We start from the raw sequence: 20,246 nt of genomic DNA on the forward strand, positions 1-20,246 counted from the left end.
GAGCAGGCCCGGCCCTGCGGGAGGCGCGGCTGGGGAGAAACGTCAGCAGCGAGGCGCTGCTCTCCGAGCCCCTGAACCCCCGCCAGGCTCCTCCTGTGCGGGCTGCCACGTGACAAGGCTGTGCTGGCCACATAGCCCCATAGGACGGCGGTCACCGGTACGGAGCGGGGGAGGGGCGGGATGGGTGCGCGGGGAAGCTGGTCCGCGCTGGGGATGTGGGAGGAGGGCTGGCAGTAAAGAAGCAAGAAGACACCCCTGTAGGAAAAGCAACAGGGCCGGGGCGGAAAGGTTCTAAGTTCCCCTCTTCCCCGAGCCTGCCCTTGCTCCAAAGTTTTCCTTCATTCCTAAGCATTTCGGACACAAATAGAAACAAACATCACAAATAGCAAAAACGACTTTTTTTTTTTTTTTTTTTTTTTTAATTGCGGTAGCTTGTGGGTGCCCGGGTCGTATGCAGAAGAATGGCAGGGTTGTCAGCTCTGGGGGCCATTACTGTGATCCTCTGGCTGTGCCCAAGGGACAGCCCGGGTGCCAGGGGCAGGTGTTCACTGGGCTGGCACAGGCTGGGGGGTCTCCTGCACACTCTCAGCAGGACCCTCCAACCCGTTCTGCTCTGCGCCTGGCTCTGGGTGCTCCAGAGCCTGCCGGGTGTCAGCCTGCCACAGCTGCACCAGGTCCGTGGGGGTCTTTCCTGCCTGGGGGAACCAAGAGGAGATGCCGTCACTGTTCAGAAGTTTGTCCCAGGAGGCGCCCTCATCTAAACCGGGGCTTCCAACTGGACGCACTTGGCAGTGTCTAGAGGTGGCTTTGGTTGTCACCATCAGGGGAGCGGAAACTACTGGCATATGGTGCACAGAGGTCAGGGATGCTGCTTTAAAAGCCTCCAATACGCAGGACAGTCCCCACAACAAGGAATTATCCAGCCCCACTTACCAATAATGTGGTTGAGAAGCCCTCATCTACTTCCTCCCCACATCGTCCTGACTTTCCCATTATCTCCTTAGCCTTTCTTGAGGCAGGGGGACCTTCCCATTCCCCCCTCTTTTGCTATTGCACTGGGCCCCAAAGAAGAGCTTGGGCTAGGGGATATAGGACCCTCAGAGAACTCCAGGCCCGCCAGGCCAACACAGTGTGCTAGCAGTGGTTGCGCCAACCAAGTGCTTAGTTAGGTTCCTTCTAGCTCTGTCCCTCCATGATTTTGGCCTCCCTGGGCCTGGACATTAGGACTTCCTTGCATCTTTTGGGAGGGGGCTTTGGGAAGTCCTCTTACTGCCCCTCCTGGCCGTTTCTCTGCACTTGCACTCTAGACAGAGACAAGCATAAGAGCGAGTTGGGAAGGTGGGTGGTCCCCAAATCTCCAGGGGCCCAAAGAGACCTTCCACTGTGAGGGTGCTCCAAGGGCAGGCTGAGTCTTGCTTGGCTCTGTATTTCCTCCAAGTTCTTGGCACAGAGCCTGGGGGAGTCATGCACACTGATTACTGAATCTGGGAAGGAATGAACTTACCAGGTTCTTGGTCATCATGTCAGCCCCATGCAGAAGCAGCAATTTGATGATTTTGTAGCGGTTGAGCCTCACAGCATCGTGCAGGGCACTGTCCCCTTCCTAGAGCCAGTGTGATACTCAGTGTGGCCCATGGGGGCGTGTGGGAGCCCTCAGGCTGCCTGCACACCCTTGGGGTGGCTGAGCAGAAGGGAAGCTGGACACTCACTCTGTCTTTGGCATTGATGTCCATGCCCAGGGACAGAAAGTGCTGCACAATCTCCACCTGCCCCGTCCGGACTGCCACATGCAGGGGGGTACTCAGCAGCTGGGTGGGGAGGAAACAGGAACTGCTAGCTGAAGGAGCCTGGACTGTGGTGCCTCCGGGAAGGGAGGCTGTCCTAATTCCAGCCTAGTCCCTTCCCTGAGTCGTAGTGTCAAGGCCTGAGCCCTGGAGGGGCTGGGAATGCTACAGTTTCCACCATCTTATCCAATGGTTTAACTCTGAAGTATTTCATGCCGCCTTCTCTGGGAAGCCTTCTATGGTTCCTCTCTCACCCAGCTGTGAGCAACTGCTTACTCCTCTGCCCTTCTTTTAATAATTATAATAGATGTGGGGTACTTGGGTGGCTCAGTCGGTAGAGCATGCAACTCCTGATCTCGGGGTTGTAGGTTTGAGCCCAATGTTGAGTACAGAGATTACTTTAAAAAAATCTTAGGGTCACCTGGGTGGCTCAGTGGGTTGAGCATCTGACTCTTGATTTCAGCTCAGGTCATGATCTCACGGTTTGTGGGATGGAGCCCTGCGTTGGGCTCTGTCCTGATGGTGTGGAGTCTGCTTGGGAATCTCTCTCTCCCTCTCTCTCTCTGCCCCTTCCTGGCTCTCTCTCTCAAAATAAATAAACTTAAAAAAAAAAAAGATGCTCCAAATTGTTAAAAAAAATAAATAATTATACTAGATGCCATTTACTGAGGGATGACCATGTATTAGGCATGGCAGAAGCTTACAAAACATCAGCCTTATGCTGAATAAATAATTTACATACACTTTCACGTCTAATTATATAATAATTTTGTAAAACATTTGACAGATAATAACATAGGCTCAGAGGCTGTCTTGAACCTATCTGTCACTTGTTCAAGGATATACACAAAGGAATGAATAAACAGAAAAATAGTGGGTGAACAGATGAATAAATGAATGGATGGATGGACAGATAAATAAAGGATGATAAAGAATTGCATGGATGAACACATCCTGCATCTTTTGAGTGATCCCAAAGCCCCCCGATAGTGGATTTCTTCTCTTCTCTCCTGCCCTTCTGCTCCCATCCCCAGATGGTGGTCCCCAAGGACCTACAGTTGATGGCAAGGACCCCTCCCTGGGCTCTGCAGCCACTCTAGAAACCAGACCAGCTCACTACCCTCCTGCCCTACTGGGCTTTTCTGTTCTCTGCTTCTTGCCCTCCCCCTCCAGCTACCCTAATATCTGTGAGCATTATTGCCCCACCTTATCTCTTATGTTGGTGTCTCCTCCTCGGCTTTGCAGGAGTTTTACCACCTCCAAGTGGCCCCCACGGCAGGCCCAATGCATGGCCGTGCAGTCCAGCTAGAAGGGAAAGATGGGGCTTTAGGGAAGAAAGGAGCCTAGCGGAAAGGACCCCAGCCAAGAGGGTGGGAGGAATCGAGGGAAAGAGGGCAGGGAAGGGGCTGGGGCATGCCTATGCCTGGGCTATGGACCAAGCAGAGCAGGAGAACCCTCAGGTCCATGCCAAATTAACGAAGGGTGGCCCCAGGTCATACAATCTGCTAGAGATGAGGCCTGGCCCCTGAGGAAGCATGAGTGTCTTCCAGGTTGGCACAGGTTTACGGGAAGAGGGGGTCTGTTGGTGCTGGGCCTACCTCCTACCTCCCGCCCAATACCTGCTCTATAGCTCACCCGATCCTGGAAGTCCACAGTAGCCCCACTCTCCAGAAGCTTCTCCAGGATCTCCATGTGGCCTTCCAGGGAAGCTCGATGCAATGCTGTCCGGCGGAACTGTCCCCAGAGAGACTGTCAGGGCCTGATCTCTGGCCCCAGGCTAAGACCCAGGACTTAACCCTGTTCGATTCTGACCCGTATGCTCGGTCCCCCTATCTTCCATGTCCTGCCAGCTCTTTCATGTTCTATCTAGACCAGCTGTGGAGCCCTCTAATGCCCTGGGAACTCTGACCTTCTCAATGTGCCCTCTCCCAAGCATGTCACGCTGGGCCTTGGCACAGGCTGTTCCCTCTGCCAGGAATGCCTATTTTGCCCTCACTTCCTGTGAGTGCTTGATGAATTCTTGCTACTCCTTCAAGAGGCAGGGCAACTCAAGTGCCATCATCTTGAAACCTCTGGGCCAGAGCTGTGCCTTGGGTGACCCAGAGAACCTTCCATGGTGAGAGGGTGTTGAAAGGCAAGCCAAGCCTTACTAGACTCTGCTTCTCCTCAGTGCCTAGCCCAGGGCCGGAATGAGCAGGTGCACACAAATGACTGATCCAAAGAAGGAACGAGTTTCAGCAGTTTGCTTTGATCTTTTGAAACACTCAAGCCATGGGGCATATCTTTCCATAGTCTAAAGATCTGGCTATACACCAGTCTCCCTCTACCCTCAACCCTGGTCTTCCCTTTTTTTGCAAACCCCCCTCCCCCCCGCCCCAGCACCTGGTACAGTGCTCAGGGACAGGAGGTGCTTGGATAGACCCAGAGGATTCAGATTCCAGAGTCTAAAGAATGGAAAGGCCATGCAGTCTAAGCCCACAATGATACAGGCTGAAGGGAGTGACCATAAATTTGCTTAATCCTGGGATATGAGTGTGAAAGAGCACCGTACCAAGTGTGAAAGAGGCAGTTTTCAGGGAAAACAAAACGAAGTGTGATGGATGATGGAAATGTTTTGAAAATTGTTGTGATGATTGCACAACATGGTGGATGTAATTAATGCCTCTGAATTGTGCACTTAAAATGGCTAAAATGGGGGCGCTTGGGTGACTCAGTCAGTTAAGCGTCTGACTTCGGCTCAGGTCATGATCTCACATCTCGTGAGTTCGAGCCCTGTGTCGGGCTCTGTGCTGACAGCTCCGAGTCTGTAGCCTACTTCAGATTCTGTGTCTCCCTCTCTCTCTCTGCCCTTCCCCCGTGCATGCTCTGTCTCTCTCTCTCTCAAAAATAAACATTAAAAAAAATTAAAATGGCCATTTCATGCTATATGTATTCCACAATAAAATAAAAATAATTTTTAAAGGGAAGCATATTATATAATGCAACACAAAAATAATATCATTTCCTAGTATGTGCTTTATAGTTTTTTCCTTCATCCAGTAATGACTTATTAAGGCATTAATATTCTGTTTGATCCCCATGACATGCTCTGAGGGAAATAGGCCATTTTATAGGGAAGGAAACTTAGGCATGGAGAGGTAATGAACCTAGCAATGGTCTCATAGCTAAGGTCCCGTACAGATGGGATTTGAGCCTCAAATTCTTTGTTTTGTCTTTTTAAATTTAACTCTATTCCTCTTTCTTCCCTAAAGGACCACCTGACATTTGTTTCCTTGGAGGTGGTTCAACTTGAAAAGGGCCTAAAGATTTAGATAAGTTCCCACACGGGCAAGAGGACATCCCAAATCTTCTAAAGACCCCTTTCTAAAGGACACCCAGTGCCTGTTCTCAAACAGGTCCACAAGTGGGAGGGGTGGGGGTGGCAGCTCTGACAGGGAGGCAGGCACAGGTGCAGGTAGGACTATCACCTGATCACAGGTGTCCGGGGAACCCCCATCGGCCAGGAATTTCTCAATGACCTTCATTTTCCCCTCCACTGCCGCTTTCAGGAATGTCTCCTCGTCCACAGGTCCAGTCTGGAAGGCATGAATCTAGTCATGGAGGGCTGCTCTGTAGTGATCAGAGACCCCCTGCCCACCCCCACCCCACCCCTGACAACACAGGTGTTTCCCCCGCCCCAGGACCCTTACGATCTCCTCAGGCTCTGGAGGTGGCTCCTGGGGGGCAGTCAGTGCTTCCCGCTTTTTCTGCTTGCGTTTTTTCCGTAGCTCGATGAGGTTCTGGATCCCACCCACATCGATGATCTCCCGCCGAAGGTCTAGTGATGTCTTGCGCACACGCTCTTGACCCTGCATGGAGGGGGGTTCATCAACCCCCATGCTGGGGGCTTGGGGACCCTGAGCTGAGCTGGGGGAGGAGGATAGGGAGAGCTTCTCAAGGGAGAAAGAATCCAGGACTAGAAGAAGCAGATGAGACAGGGACACAGATGGCTCAGATCAGGGGACAAGGGGAGACTTGAGGGGACTGCGTAAGAGCTACCAGCTTCAAGGCTTCACGTAGGTGAAGGGTAGGATGAGAGAATCTCAGAGGCAATCCTTAGCCCAGGACTTCTGAGCGGAGTATGAATCCTCAGCTTTCCTTCCATGCAGTTTCATTTGTGTGTGTGTGTGTGTGTGTGTTTTATGATAAAAGTAATACATGATTAATATTAAAAAGAAATACAGAAACATAAGAGGTATGAAGAGAAAGCCCTTCTCTCCCAGAGGTAAATTCTAGTATGGCTTGGTTGATGTCCTTCAGACAAGCATCCTATGGGATCATCCTCCACAATACTGCTTGGGAAACCGTTTTTCTCTTATGAGCACGGAGATCTCTCCAGTCCGCACACGCAGTCTCCCTGAGCCCCTTAACACCTGCATGGTGCCTGCGGTAGGGCCACTCAATAACTTGGGGCTTCCAAAATAAATTCCCTGGGATCTTGTACACATGCAGATTCTGACTCAGCAGGTCTGGGGTGGGGCTAAGATTCTTCATTGCTAACATGCTCCCAGGGGTGCTGAGATGCTGGTTCTCATACCACACTAGGAGCAGCAAAGCCCTAACTGCCTGTCCTGTCCCCTAAGCACAGAGGTTGGGTTCTCCTGACACTTACCTTAACCTTTTGTAAGGCCAGACTCGGAGCCCCGTGGTGCTTCTCATCCTCCAACACCAGCATGTCCATGGGCAGCTTCTGCTGGGCCTTTCCTAGGAGTTTCTGGTGAGCCAAGGAGAGGACATGCTCCAGGACCTGCCCTCAGCAGGCCAGGGAGGCAGGGAGCCTCTCTCCCAACCCACTCCAAGGGCACCCTACGGACCTCCTCCTGTGTGACCCCAGATCCCTTCCATGCCCCACTCCTGACTGGAGAGCCGCAGGCCAGAGCAGAGCTCCCCATAACTCCCCAACCCAACCCTGACCCCAACCTCAGCTCAAACACCTGTCTCCTGATGGTTGTGGGTCCTCAGCAAAACAAGTTTAAGGGTTACTGGAATGAGTTTTCATGAAATTAAATATATTCAGTTTTTAAAGCACTGAGATGATGGTGATTTTACTTTGCTGGCATTAAAAATTCACTGTGGGGGTGCCTGGGTGGCTCAGTTGATTGAGCGTCTGACTTTAGCTCAGGTGGTGATCTAATGGTTCTTGAGTTCAAGCCCCACCTGGGGCTCTCTGCTGCCAGCACAGAGCCTGCTTCGGATCCTCTGTACCCGGCTCCGTCTGCCCCTCCCCCACAGGCACTCGCTCTCTCTCTCTCTTAAAAATAAACATTAAAAAATTAAAATTTTCACATTGATGAAATAATTGTGGTAAGAGTTGATAGTTATTTTTTAAATAGATTCACATACCAATAAAAAATTTTGGCAACTCTCTGTTAGATACCAACTTTTTTTTTTTTTTTTCCTCAGATTTTACCACTTCATGATATCCTGGAGCTGGAAACCTGCTGTTCTCAGGGAGTCTGAGGGATGGGAGTTACACCTTCACTTTTCACTAGCTTTCACTTTAAAGGGACTCTTAGCATTAACCTTATTTTCATTGTAATTATAGGGGTGAAACTCCTGCCAAGTCTCCTCACCATTTGTATCTTTGACTTGCCTGGACCACTTTCTCATGGCCTCCTCTTGTTTTCAAGGAAATCACTTTTTGTGAAGTGCTGTACCGCTATCTCTGAAGGCCTGTGTGCCGGGAACATTCGCCCAGGTTGGAGGATGCTGAGTCCAGATGGGGAGGAATGGCCACCCTCACAGAGCTCTCAGCTGCCTTTTGCATTTGCCACTGAGCTCCGGTATTGTACTCCTCAAGAGCGGTTTTGGGCACTGATTTCCCAGCTCTTCATTGGGGAGGTCCTGGTGCCCCCTGGCTTCTCCTTTCCGCGTTGGCTTTACATAGTTTGAGGTGTCCCGGTGCCGGCCTCCCCTGAAACACTGTATCTTCTTCCAGGAATGAGGGATGACCTCGGGCTGCGGCTACTACTGGTGGGGTCTGGCCGGGTCCCACTGTCAAGAGGGTGGGCTTGGGTCTGAATCATCTTGGTAACCCTAGTCCCTGTGACAGGGCCTAGCATATAGCAGGTACTCGGTGAATGTTTGGAGGATAAATGAATGAATAAGCAAGTGGATGATGACAGGTGGGCTCAGCAACTCTGTCCACCCCGAAGTCCTCAGTGATGACCTGACCTGATATGCTTCCCACAACAGAGCCCCAGCCGCAGCCTCCCGGGCTCTCCTTCTCCTCCCACGCCAAGAAAGGGGTGCAGACTGCACAGAGGCTCCCCTCTGAGGACCTTGCTGGGCTGGGGCCTGGCGGGAACAACAACGGACTCCCATGCTCACCCTTGCCTTACCCCGACTCTACAGTCCCTTGCTTCAGATGTCTTTGTGGGCTGACATAGAGTAAGTGCTCAGTAAATGTTTATTGAATTGGATGCTGGTTGGTGAAATACAACAGAACAAACTCCTACCTTACTTCATAGATGGTTTTACAGATCAAATGAAAGAAAGCCTGGACAGTGCTCAGCATGGTGCCTGGCACGTAGGAGGCACTTGGTGGGAAGGCGGGCTCTGTGGGTGCCCAGTGTCCTGACAGCCTGCTGCTATATTTGTTGGGTGAATGAATGGACGAAGGCTGCTCCGTGTCCCCTTGCTGAAGGTCTCTGTGTCCAGCGGCAGCCCTCCAGAAATGGCATGACTCACCTGCCTGGCGCCGGGGGAGAAGCGGCATTCCTGGAGATCCAGGGGTGCCCCAGCCAGGACTTGGCAGTGGGTTTAGCCCAAGCCCTTCCCCCACAAACTTGCCACCCTTGCCCCTCGTCTCATCTCTTCTTCCAGCAGAGTCCTGGTCCTTCCCTCTTCCTCACCCCCCTTCAGTCGCTCCTGTTTTGAACCAAGCCTACCTCTGAACTGATTGGTCTCCTCCCTCCCATTCCTGTTAGGGCCAGTCTTTCCCCTCCAACATGTCCTTCTCAGCCTGTCAGAGCTGCCTTCCTAAAATAGGTCAGATGGTGCCACTTGCCCTCCCTCAGCAACACTTAGTGGCTCCCCACTGCCCAAAGAATAAATATCTTTCCCAGGGCCCCCTCTGGTTTGTGCCCAGCCTTAACCCCTTCCTACTACCAGACTTTCTCAGGACAGTCCCACTGTCACTCACCTGAGCTTCAGTGCCTGTCTTTTCCTAAGCCTGAATTTCCTCCCCTCCTGATCTCTGCTCATGAGCCTTGAAGGCCCCACTCAAATGCCATCCTGCCCCTAAGAGTTCTTGAGCACCCATGGTCAGAACGACTCACCCACCTTTTGTGCTCTTTCACTTCTGACTGAACACCCTATTTCACCGTGTCTACACTCTGCCTGTTTCTTTTTTTTAAAGTAGGCTCCCTGCCCAGCGTGGAGCTCAACATGGGGCTTGAACTCACACCCCTGAAATCAAGACCCGAGCTGGGATCAAGTCGGACACCTAAGCAACATGAGCCACTCAGGCGCCCTAACTGCCTGTTTCTTAGTGGACTGTGCGCCTGATGGATGTTGGCTAAAATGAATGTGGGCTTGGTAAGGAGGCAGGGGCTGGCCTCACTGATTCTCTTATTCCTCCCAGCACCTGGCACTTGGCAGAGCACTCTTAAGTCGAGAATTAGTTTAAATAGAATGAAGAGGAGACAAGCCTGCACCCTCCTCCCTGCCCCCCCCCCAAATTTCTTTATCCCAGAGAAAATGGAATTGCCCAGAGCCACATGCTCCACAGGCCTCCCCAGGTGGGGCTGGTATTCCTGGGAAAACCCGTGCTTCCTTTCCCAGCACCCTTCCTCACTCTGCTCCCAGTCTCTATTCTGTAGGGACCAAACGCTGGAGTCTCTCCCATCCCAGCCTCCCACCCAGCAGCTGTGGGAGATCTCCGGGCCCCACACTCCCACACTCCCAGACAGCATCTCAGCTGTCCCGCTCTGTGCAGCCCGGACCACCTCCTCGAGGCCTAGGTGTGTGGCAGGGTCTCGGGAACCCCGCGTGGCTCGCCTACCCTGCGGTCTCTCAGTTCTTGGGGTTGAAGCCTCAGTCACCCACGGCTAGCAACCTCCTCCACCAGGAGCCCACTGAGGCTGGAGTGGAGCCATTGGGCCGCTGGGGACACCTGCCCTCCTTCCCACTACAGATGTGGTGGCCCTTGACAGTAGAGCTGGATCTCCTTAGAACCCCTTGGGTCCCCACACCTGTGCCTGTACCTCATTCTCCTCCTCCTGTGCCAGCCGCTCCTCGATAAGCGCTGTGGCCCTCTTCACCGCCTCAGAGCCCTCCTCAGAGCCCTCCATGGTGCCGTCTATAACCAGCCTCTGCAAGCCACAGGGCCTCAGGGGCTTTATAAGCCAGGGTACCCACCCCCACCCCGCTGGGCGCCTTTGCCATGAGCTCACCGGCCCAATTCTCCACCTGCCTCCCCCACCTGTCACCTTCACCCCGGGCAGCCCCAGGGAGCTGGGGGAGGCAGGGACAGTTTGCCCACCCCCCCCACCCCCTTGCCTATTAGAGCTGAAGGGCCCAGCACCCCAAGAGCGGGGCTGCAGGAAGGAGCCTGCCCAGCCTCTGTCCTAAGTGCTTGGGTAGAGCTGAGCCTTAGCCAGGACAGCTGGGAGGCACAAAGAACCCGCTGGCTTGCCCCTAACCTTGATGGCAGTGCCACCTGCTGGATGCCTGGAAACTGCCCAGCCAGTACCAGTGAGGGCAACTGAAAGCCAACGGTGCGGACCCAATACAGGCCTGTGTCCCCAGCTGTCCCGGGAACAGACCCTGCTTGCCCTGGGGTGAGGCAAACTCTGTTATGTCTGGGCTGGAGTGTCAAGGCGATGGGCAGGAGTGAGAGCAGATGCCTCCCCCTTCGCCTGCAGCTCAAGCAGGCCTTTGCCTCTTTGGGGCCCCACAGCGCCCCCTAGCGAGACATCACTGTACGTGGCTGCATGTCCATTAGCTTCGGACAAACCTTGACCCATCTGTCTGTCTCAGGAGGCCTCTGCAAAACTGAAAAAGTCTTGCTTCAAGAGGGGTTTCAGGAAGCCACCCGAAAAGGGCCAGAGTACAGTGCCAAGCCCAGTTGACGAGGACACCATTTCCTCCCAGTTTCATCAGGCCACCCTGACCGAGGTCCAGCCATGCTTGCTGAGAAGGAGAACTGTCAGTGGAGAAAAAGCAGACCTGAACTTGCTCAGCTCCATACCTAGAACTGTGGGAGTGAGCGAGCCCCGGGTCGTCCTGACCCAGGATTAACCTGCCAGTGAGCCACAGACGCCACCAGTTCTGTAACGCTCAAGTGGCTTGCCCTTTAGCTAAGCCACCTGATCAAAGGTCCCCCTCCGACAAGACGCACACTTTTCCTGAAGGAAGGACAGGCACTGGCTGCTTTTCCCCTCTGGTTCCCTTGCTGGCAAGCTGACAACATGCTCATAACCTAAATTGGTCAGAGATTTTTCTTTCCCATTGCCGAGGGCGCAGTGCAGCAGCCCTAGGATTTTCGCACACACCTCAGTCCTGGGGGGCTGGCCGAGGGGCTGGGGCAGGCAGCCGGCACCCTCCCGTGTGCCACGGGAGCAGACCTGCGGATTACTAACGCCACCTTCCTGAGATGCTGCGTCTGCTTCCAAAGCACTTTCACATCCATTATCCCATTTAATCCTCCCAGCAACTGAAGAAGAGGCGAGGCAGGCGGCATCGTCTCTACTTTAAAGATAAGCAGAGTGGGCTCGGCAGTGAAGTGGTTTTTCCCAAGGACCTGTGAGAACACAGGGCCTGGAACACTAGTGATTCGAGGCTCCTGCAGTCTCTGCTGTGGACAGAGCAGCCGGGGAGGCCTTACACCCACCTGCTCCCACACCAGAACTGGCTCCGGGGCTCCACGGAGCTGCCAGAGAACCGGAGTCAAAGCTAGGCAAGAGAGAAGGAAGGAGCAAAAGGCTTTATTGATAAATATGCAGATATGTCTGTACACAGGGACCTGTTATGGGCCATGACCAGGCTGCAGACCCCCCACCGCTTGGGTTACAGCCAGGAGATGGCCCTGTGCAGACCCCTGCCACGACAGCACAGCCTTCCGGCCACCAGCCTGCCCCATCTCTGCCAATTGTGCGGGGGGGCAGGGAGAGGCAGAGGCCGGCCTCGGGCTCCCTGCCCCTGGGGCTCACAAGCCATCCCCTCCCCTCCAGGGGATTGGCACCGGGCCCAGGGCAGAGTCAGGGAATGGGGGAAGGGGAAGGGGACAGCAGCTGCTTCAGACCCTGAGCAGAAAACCGGAGTGAGCACAGCCGGCAGCACCAGACGACAGATCTGGGCTCCAGGCGCCTCCGGGCTGGCCCTTGCGGCTCGAACCTGCTGCGGGAGAGAGGCAGGGTGGTACACCCCAGTTTGCCCTTCCTCTGACAAGGTTGGCAAAGCCTGTGTGAGGCAGCACTGCTTCCTGGGTGTGGGGCGCTGGTGGCCCACGGTGCCCCTGGGAGGCAGGGTCCCTTCACAGCTTGCCCAGCAGCCATCCGGCGGGAGGCGCCCTTGAGGAAAGTAACAGCACTTGGAGGCAGCAGCAGGGTGGGGGGACCTGGTGCCCAGCCGGGAAGCCTCTCAGCCCCGCGGAGGCCTCCTTGGCCTCTCCTCCCAGGGTCCGTGGGCTCATCAGTCCTGGGGTGGTGGGGGCTGGTTGATGATGACCTGGATGACAAAATCTTTCTGGATCTTGGTTTCCTGGAGTCGCGTGCGGTCTGTGAGCAGCTTCCCAGAGAAGAACCACCGCTGCCAGGACGGCTCGATGCCCTCCTGGGTGTGCAGTTGCCTCTTGAGCTGCCCCACCGTGTCGGGCAGGCTGGCGCTGAGCCTCACGTCCTTGCCTGTGGAGAGGCGCACCTTTAATGGGAACTCGCGGCGCACGCTGGGCGTGGGCTCGGGGGGCTCCAGGCTCTCCTCCTCAGTGTGCTCCAGCAGCAGGTTCACAGGTGGCGACAGGCAGTAGATGGGCAGCTGGTAGCGATTGCCCAGCTCATCGTAGCATTCACAGAGGGTGCCTGTGGGAAAAGCAGGGCAATCAGAGTCTGCTGGGGAACCCCAAACTTCCTATGTCGAAGCCCTAACCCCCAATGCTACTGTATCTGAGGATGGGAGCCTATCTGGGAGTAATTAAGGTTGAATGAAGTCATACAGTGGCGCACTGATCCAACAGGATTAGTAGCTTTAAAAGAGACACTCAGGCATGCTCTCTCCCCACCACGTGAGGACATAGCAAGCAGATGGCCATCTACAAGCCAAGAAGAAGGCCCTCACCAAAACTCACATCAGCTGGCACCTAGATCTTGGGCTTCCCGGCCTCCAGAACAGTGAGACATGAATTTCTGTTGTTTAATAAGCTATCCAATCTGTGGTATTCTGTTGTAGCAGCCCAAGCAAACTAGTACACCTGTCATGGCCACCCCACAGTCCCCGAACCCTCCCCTACAGCCAAGTGTCCCTTGGACATACAGATGGGAGGAGTTCAAGGTACACTCGGGAAGATGTGGGCTGGCCTTCGGGCTCTACCAGGTACTAGCTTGCTCAATTCTGGCAAACTGCATCACTTTCCATGTTCTCATTCAACAACTCTCCCCTGCGTGTATGTGCTGGGTGCCGGGGTTACAAGGGGGAATGAAAAAGCACAGGTCTGCTCTTCATGGCTTATACCTTGGTGGGCCCCAGTTTCCTTCCTGGACTATGTATTGCACGTAGTAATATATTTACCGTGCCTTGAGCACCTAATGAGTGCTGGGACTGGACTAAAGGATGTTCCGTGTATCTTTCTGAGTCCTAACAACCATTCTATTAGGTGGGTATCCCCCTTCATAGTTATAAGTTCCTGAGACTTTAAATTTGAGAAGCTCCCTTCTCAGGAGCACACTACTAGAAACAGAGACATTTGTTAAAACCCACGTCTGTGACTCCACTGGTACCCTCTACTTTACATGGCTCCATAAGACTGTTAGGAACTTAAATGAGATAATACAGTAGAAGCTTCTCGCTCAGTACCGAGCACATAATAATGCCCAACACAGAAGGTTAGTACCTCAGATGTTCTGAGATCCCGAAGTACCTGAGCAACTCTATCTTGCTCCCATCACACTGCTTTGAGGTTTGCTGGTGCCTTTCTACCTCTTCATTAGACAAACAGGGACCCATGCTCAGTAAGGGTTGCCTGACTGGACAAGCAAATAGCCACCCTGGCCACCTAGAAGCTCGGAGAAAAACTCCCGATGTGTGGCTGGCCACCGGCTCTCCTCCACCCTGAGCAGCCTGGTGGCCCCCACTCCAGCGGGGATAAAGCCCGGCCCTGCTCGCTCACCATGAGGCAGGGTGATGCTGGCTCCGTCCAGGATGGCCTGAGCCAGCTCATGGTCATTGGCCTCGGCTGCATAGGCGGCGGCCTTGAGGGCGTCCCAGATCTCCTTGCGGCCCTCGAAGGCAGGTGCTGTGTCCCAGAACTCGTCCCGTTTGCTCCGCAGCTGCCCGTCGGTCATGGGGTAGTCACTCTTCCACTTCAGCCGCTCTTTCTTCAGGGGCTCGTTGCGCCCTGGGCAGGACAGAAGGGACAGGCTGAGCACCTCCAAAGCCAGGCTGCGGCCAGCCCTCTCGCCCACCCCTCACCCGTCAGCAATCTCCCAACCCTCCCCAGCAGTGGCTCCTGAGCACCAGGGCCCTTTCCCACCATCAGGGAAGAGTCTGGAAACCGCACACGCCCAACCTGGGGATGTAAACTATTTTTGTCAGCAGAACATACAGTGCCTGCTATTGTTGTTTTCAGTAACTGTACCCTTTGATTATAAAGGAGTACATGTTTGGAATTTTAAAAAATCTGTAAAGAATGTTGATGTGTGATAATAAAAACTGCTCTCATTTATGGAGCCAGTTTGTGCCAGATCACAGGGCAGGCCCTTTAGTCCCACTGTTCATCTGATCCTCAAAACCCAGCAGAGGGGGAAAAGACCCAGAGAGCCTATCGTCTGCCTGAGGCCACACAAATACCGATTTAACACAAAACTTTCGTTTTTTTTTAATTTATTTTTTTAATTTTTTGGAGAGAGAGAGCACACGTGTGTGTGCACACAAATAGGGAGGGGGAGGGGAGAGGGAGAAAGAGAGAGAGAATCCCACACAGGCTCCATGGAGCCTTACGTGGGGCTCTATCCCACAACCGTGAGATCAGGACCTGAGCTGAAATTAAGAGTCGGACATTTAACCGACTGAGTCACCCAGGCAGCCAACACAAGGCTTTCTGATCACCAAGGCCACCCTCTCACTGCCGTCTGTACCCTGCTGCCGCTGGGGAAAAAAATTACTCAAGACTTCCACTATTCAGAAATAACCACTGTGGACACCTAAACGTATTTCCTTTTCCCCATTTTTCTCAACACAGTTGCGTGCATATTATTAAATTTCGTTTTTATATTCGTTGTTATGGAAAGGACCTAACAGTTGTTTATGCCAATATACTTTACATTACACTTAAATACTGTTAACATATACTCCCATGATTAAAAATGATAAACTGCAATGTCTTGTTATTAATGTTCTAGCATACAGTTACAAAAAGCGTATTTTTTTAAAAAAAAACCATAACCAACCAACCAAAAATCCCCCTGCAGCATCTGAAGAAGAAAACAATTCTGTTAAGTGTCATTTTTCTTGTTACCTAGCCCCAAGTGACTTCCAAAACAAGTCAAGACTGTGGGCAGAACCATCTCTCAGAGGCTTTGGGAGGCTCAGTCATCTCAAAGCTGAAGGCAGAATAATCCACAGGAAGAAGGTCTCAATCACTCAGCTCCCTCGATAAAACTCAGATCCTACAGGCGAGGCACAGAACCAGAGCTGGGGTCTGCCCCCAGGCCACCCCCTCGGGCTGGGGCAGGAGAGGGCTCCTCGGGGGACGACCATGCCATCCATTCCCTACCAATTGTGTGAAAGAACCCCATGCGAGTACTGTATTTATATACATTATCCTGGTTCAGCTTCACAATAGCCTTAGGCGCTAGGTGTTCATAGCTATTTCACAGATGATGGGACAGGCAGAGAGATCAAATGACTTGCCTGAGGTCACACAGTAAGTGACAGAGTGAGGATTCCACCTCAGGTCAGACTGAATCCACAAACGGCCCTCCTGCGGGTTTGCCGGCTACCAGCTACCAGCACAGACAGAAAACTCTGAAAGCCAGACATTTACTTTAAAGTGCTCCTGGGTTAGCAGAAGGAAATGCAAATCCTTTGTGGGAAAACAACTTTAAGCCAGGCCTCAAAGAATTCCCAGGATAAAGGTCCAAGGAAAATAAATGACAAGGTCATAGTTGTTTTTGTTGTGTCATTTTTAAAACTCACAACATACAAGACAACAAGGCAATATTAGCCGTGTTAGCACAAACAGTAGATGGGAGAATCAGATGGACAAAGATTTCAGATATGGGATTTATCAGACACAGACTATGAAATACCAAGTTTAAGAAATAAGTGAGTCTTGAGACGCATGGGTGATTCAGTTGGTTAAGCGTCTGACTCGATTTCGGCTCAGGTCATGATCTCACAGTTCCAAGAGTTCGAGCCCTGCTTCAGGCTCTGCACTGACCGTGGGGAACCTGCTTGGGATTGTGCCTCTCTCTCTGCCTGCCCCCCCCGACCCTGCCCCCCAACTCATGCTCCCCGTCTCTCTCAAAATAAATAAATAAATAAATAAATAAATAAATAAATAAATAAGTGAGTCTTAAAAATATGAACAGGGAAAAAGAGATTATAAAGAATGACCAAGAGGAAATTAAAAGAACCATACAGGACTTCTAGAACTGAAAAACATAATACTTGAAATTTACATGGTCTAACATTTATTTTTAAATATTAAAAAAAAAAATTTTTTAAGGTCCACTTATTTTTGAGAGAGAAATAGAGCATGAGTGAGGGAAGGGCAGAGAGAGAGGGAGACACAGAATCCAATGCAGGCTCCAGGCTCCGAGCTGTCAGCACAGGGCTGGATGCTGGGCTTGAACTCACGGACTGTGAGATCATGACCTGAGCCAAAGTCGGATACTTAACTGACTGAGCCACACACATGCCCCCATGGTCTAATATTTTAAATCAGAATTTCCAGAAGGATACAACAGGAAGAATGGGGATGAAACAATATTCAAAGAGATCATAAAAATGTCCATTTTCCTCTAAACTGGAGGAAATTCCTCACTGGGAATTCCTAACTGGGAGGGGTTCCCCCACCCCCCCACCCCCGCCCCAAAGGAACTTGGCAAGCTGATTCTAAAGTTTATATAGAAAAACAAAACCACCGCTAGAGTAGACTGAGGTGAGAACCTGCACTACCATTACCAACACTAATTATAAAACTATAGTGGGTGCAGGACTGGAACAGGGACAGACAAATGGGCCAACAGGATAGAATAGAGAGCCCAGAAATAGACCCAGGCATATACAGAAACATGATTAAAATGAGAAGGAACATTGCAGATGGGGTGTGTGTGTAAGATGGATGTGAAATAAATCTATATATTGCTTTCTGCTCCTGGTTTCTGATAATATTTGGTCTTTCACCTGGCTCCTAATATACAGCTCCAAAAGCTTTATAATGTCCTGAGTGATAGGAATGTCTGATATAGAGCTCCTAAATCCCTTAGAATTTCCTGGGTAATACAAGTGTCTTTTGTTCTAATGAGGCAGCTCTTGGTAAGCTCCATGAAAAGCTTGGAACTTGAAGCCCTGCTTCCACATTCTCCGGTGAGGGGAGAGGGGCTATAAATTGAGTTAATAATTGGCCACACCTGTGATGAAGCCTCCACAAAACCCCCAAAAGTATGGGGTTTGGAGAGCTTCCAGACTGGTAAACACATCCATGTGCTGGAAGCATGGTAGACCCCAAGTCTGGAACAAAAGTTCCTATGCTCAGGACATTTCCCGACCTCCCCTCATGTATCTCTATCTGTTTATTCAGTTGTATCCTTTAAAATGTCCTTTGTAATAAATCAGCAGTACTAAGTAAACTGTTTTCCTGGGTTCTGTGAGCCGCTCTAGCAAATTCTTGAACACAGAGAGAGGGTCATGGGAACCTCTGATTTGCAGTCAAGTTGGGCATAAGTTGTGGGTAACCTGGGGACCCACTACTTACTGAAGCTGGGGGCAGTCTTGTGGGATTGATCCCTCATCCTGTGAGGTCTGCACCAACTCTGGGTAGTGTCACAATTGAATAGAACAGTAGGACGTGAGTTGGTGTCCACAGAGAACTGGAGAATTTCTTGGTGTGGGAAAAACACCCACAAAACTGGCATCAGAAGTACTCTACGTGAGTAGAGGAGAAATGCAGGTGATTTTTCTTTACAATGAACTACTGATAAACAGTGTTAGGACTACAGGTTCTCCATACAGGAAACGATGAGACAGAATTCCTACCTCACACCAGCCACAGACATCAAAACCGGATCAATCAGAGGCTTAAGTGTGAAAGAGAAAGGAGGCACTGGAGAGACAGGTTACAGTTTTGTCCAAACATTATTTGTGGAAGTTTGGCCCAGAGTTGTTTTAGCCTGGATCAAAGAAATAGCTCTGCTTCATGATTTCTGACCCCTTCTCTCTCTAGTCCTTTAGCAAGAACTTTGATCAACCAGGATTCACAGTCATGCAGTGACTGGGACCTCTGGGGTGTGGGACTTCTGACCCTCTACTTGGTGACATGATTGTCTTTTTAACTTCTTGAGCCAATTTTTACAATTTTCCTATCTCCTTCCTCTTTGCCAGATGTCACTCCTTACTGGTCTCCATCTACCTGTGGCTCCTATGGGTCCAGGTCAGGTCCAGCTAACGAGCTCCTAATCTGCCAAGGGTTGAGAAAGCTTTTCAGTACTTTCAAAATCGAGAGCATCTGGTTCTAAGAAAGCGGCTTCCTAAAGAAGAAAGTGACTAGGCTCCAGGACATCTGTTGTTCCCGCTCAGATGCCCTTCCCCCCCCCCCCCCACCCCCATCAAATGGTCAGGTTTTGGCTCTTTTCCCGACAACTGAGTTTGCTGGACTGGTGATACCAGGACACCTGAAGCATTACCGTGTACACATGCCTCTCACTGTCTCCTTAAAATAAAAATAGCCCCGTGGCGTCCCCTTTCAAAGTCGTCACCTGAGGGATGCTTTGCTCACATACCTGGCTTTCAGAGTCCCCTCCCCTGCACACAGGCAGCAGAATGCTTTCCAACTATCATAGACCCACCGCAGATGGACAACGCAAGTGCGCATCTGCAACTGTTAATAGCACCTGCAGTCATCTGGGCTGCAACGATTTAAAAATTCCTCACCTTGTACGTTGGTTCTTTCAGGCTGAAAACACTAGAAAATATGAGAATGGGGTAGGGGGTGATGGTGGGAACAGGGAGCGTTGATGCAGGACAGCAGGAGCCAATAGTTGCCTTTGCATCTGTCATGGCACTTTGGAGCCAGTAGGGGGCAGCCACAGCACCTCTGGGCCAGGTGCTGGCTCCCTTCAACAGTGAGTCAAATACAGCATAAAAATACCCAGCAAAATTCTCCAGGCCTAAGGCAAGCATGGGTAAGAGACATGCCAAAATGTCTGGATCCCTACAATCTGATGCTTATAAATTTAGGCAAAGATACAGACAAAAACCTAAAAGGAAGCTTTTAACCCAAACATAAAAGCAAATTGATGATGAATATTTTTAATTTCAGTTACTTAAAAAAAAACACGATGTTTTATAGTCAGTTGAGTCAAAAACATTGGGCAGTAGACAGGGTGTGAACACTCTCATATGCTACACAAATTGGTATAAACTTTCTGGAGGGCATTTGGTATGGTACCAAAAAACTCAAAAATGTGCCTCCTTTTGGCTCAGATATTTGGTTTCTAAGAATGTATGCTAAGAAAATAATTACAAGTGTGTGGCGAAGGTTTATCCACGGAGCCGTTTCACTCGACACAGTTTTAAACAGGGAAAGTTCAAAACAAGCTCAATGCACGCCAGCAGGAGAAAGGCTAAAGAAAACCTGCGCATTCTGTAGCAGCCACTCTGTGATGCTGAGTAATGTGGAGAAGTGTCCACAAAACAGCGATAAAAGTTTACAGAACAGCAAGTGCTCTATGCTCCAGCTTTTGCTTCTAAAAAAGAGTATGAGAAATTATGTATATTAAAAAGAATGGAAGGATTTACACCAAAATGTTAACAGTAGTTCTAGCTGATTGGCATAATGAAAAAGAAATTTTTGGGGTGCCTGGGTGGCGCAGTCGGTTAAGCATCCGACTTCAGCCAGGTCACGATCTCACGGTCCGTGAGTTCGAGCCCCGCGTCAGGCTCTGGGCTGATGGCTCAGAGCCTGGAGCCTGTTTCCGATTCTGTGTCTCCCTCTCTCTCTGCCCCTCCCCCGTTCATGCTCTGTCTCTCTCTGTCCCAAAAATA

General features: G+C 51.3%; 2 protein-coding genes and 1 long non-coding RNA gene across 3 annotated transcripts in view; 1 reads left to right on the top strand and 2 right to left on the bottom strand.

Annotated features, from left to right (window-relative positions):
* The first annotated feature begins 31 nt into the window (after window positions 1-31).
* Window positions 32-7,826, top strand: LOC116738378. Its single transcript, XR_004344245.1, has 3 exons — window positions 32-157; window positions 7,454-7,606; window positions 7,762-7,826. It is a non-coding gene; the product is annotated as an uncharacterized LOC116738378 (long non-coding RNA).
* Window positions 406-10,187, bottom strand: ANKRD2 (ankyrin repeat domain 2). The gene is made up of 9 exons (XM_030335336.1): window positions 10,031-10,187; window positions 6,436-6,537; window positions 5,474-5,632; window positions 5,252-5,359; window positions 3,420-3,518; window positions 2,991-3,089; window positions 1,710-1,808; window positions 1,505-1,603; window positions 406-695 (listed from the first exon to the last, which is right to left on the bottom strand). The coding sequence occupies exons 1-9, from the start codon at window positions 10,115-10,117 to the stop codon at window positions 546-548; spliced, it is 1,002 nt and encodes a 333-aa protein (XP_030191196.1). The 5' UTR covers window positions 10,118-10,187; the 3' UTR covers window positions 406-545.
* Window positions 10,188-11,733: 1,546 nt separating this feature from the next.
* The window catches only part of UBTD1 (ubiquitin domain containing 1), a 52,159-nt gene continuing 43,646 nt past the window's right edge, over window positions 11,734-20,246 (bottom strand). The window contains exons 2-3 of the mRNA XM_030335342.1: window positions 14,149-14,376; window positions 11,734-12,844 (exon numbers count right to left, since the gene is read on the bottom strand). Of these exons, the coding sequence (XP_030191202.1) occupies window positions 12,459-12,844; window positions 14,149-14,376 (614 nt within the window). The 3' untranslated portion in view covers window positions 11,734-12,458. The remainder of the gene's footprint in view (window positions 12,845-14,148; window positions 14,377-20,246) is intronic.

The sequence above is a fragment of the Lynx canadensis genome, chromosome D2 (assembly GCF_007474595.2).
Source record: "Lynx canadensis isolate LIC74 chromosome D2, mLynCan4.pri.v2, whole genome shotgun sequence".
Lineage (NCBI taxonomy): Eukaryota > Metazoa > Chordata > Mammalia > Carnivora > Felidae > Lynx > Lynx canadensis.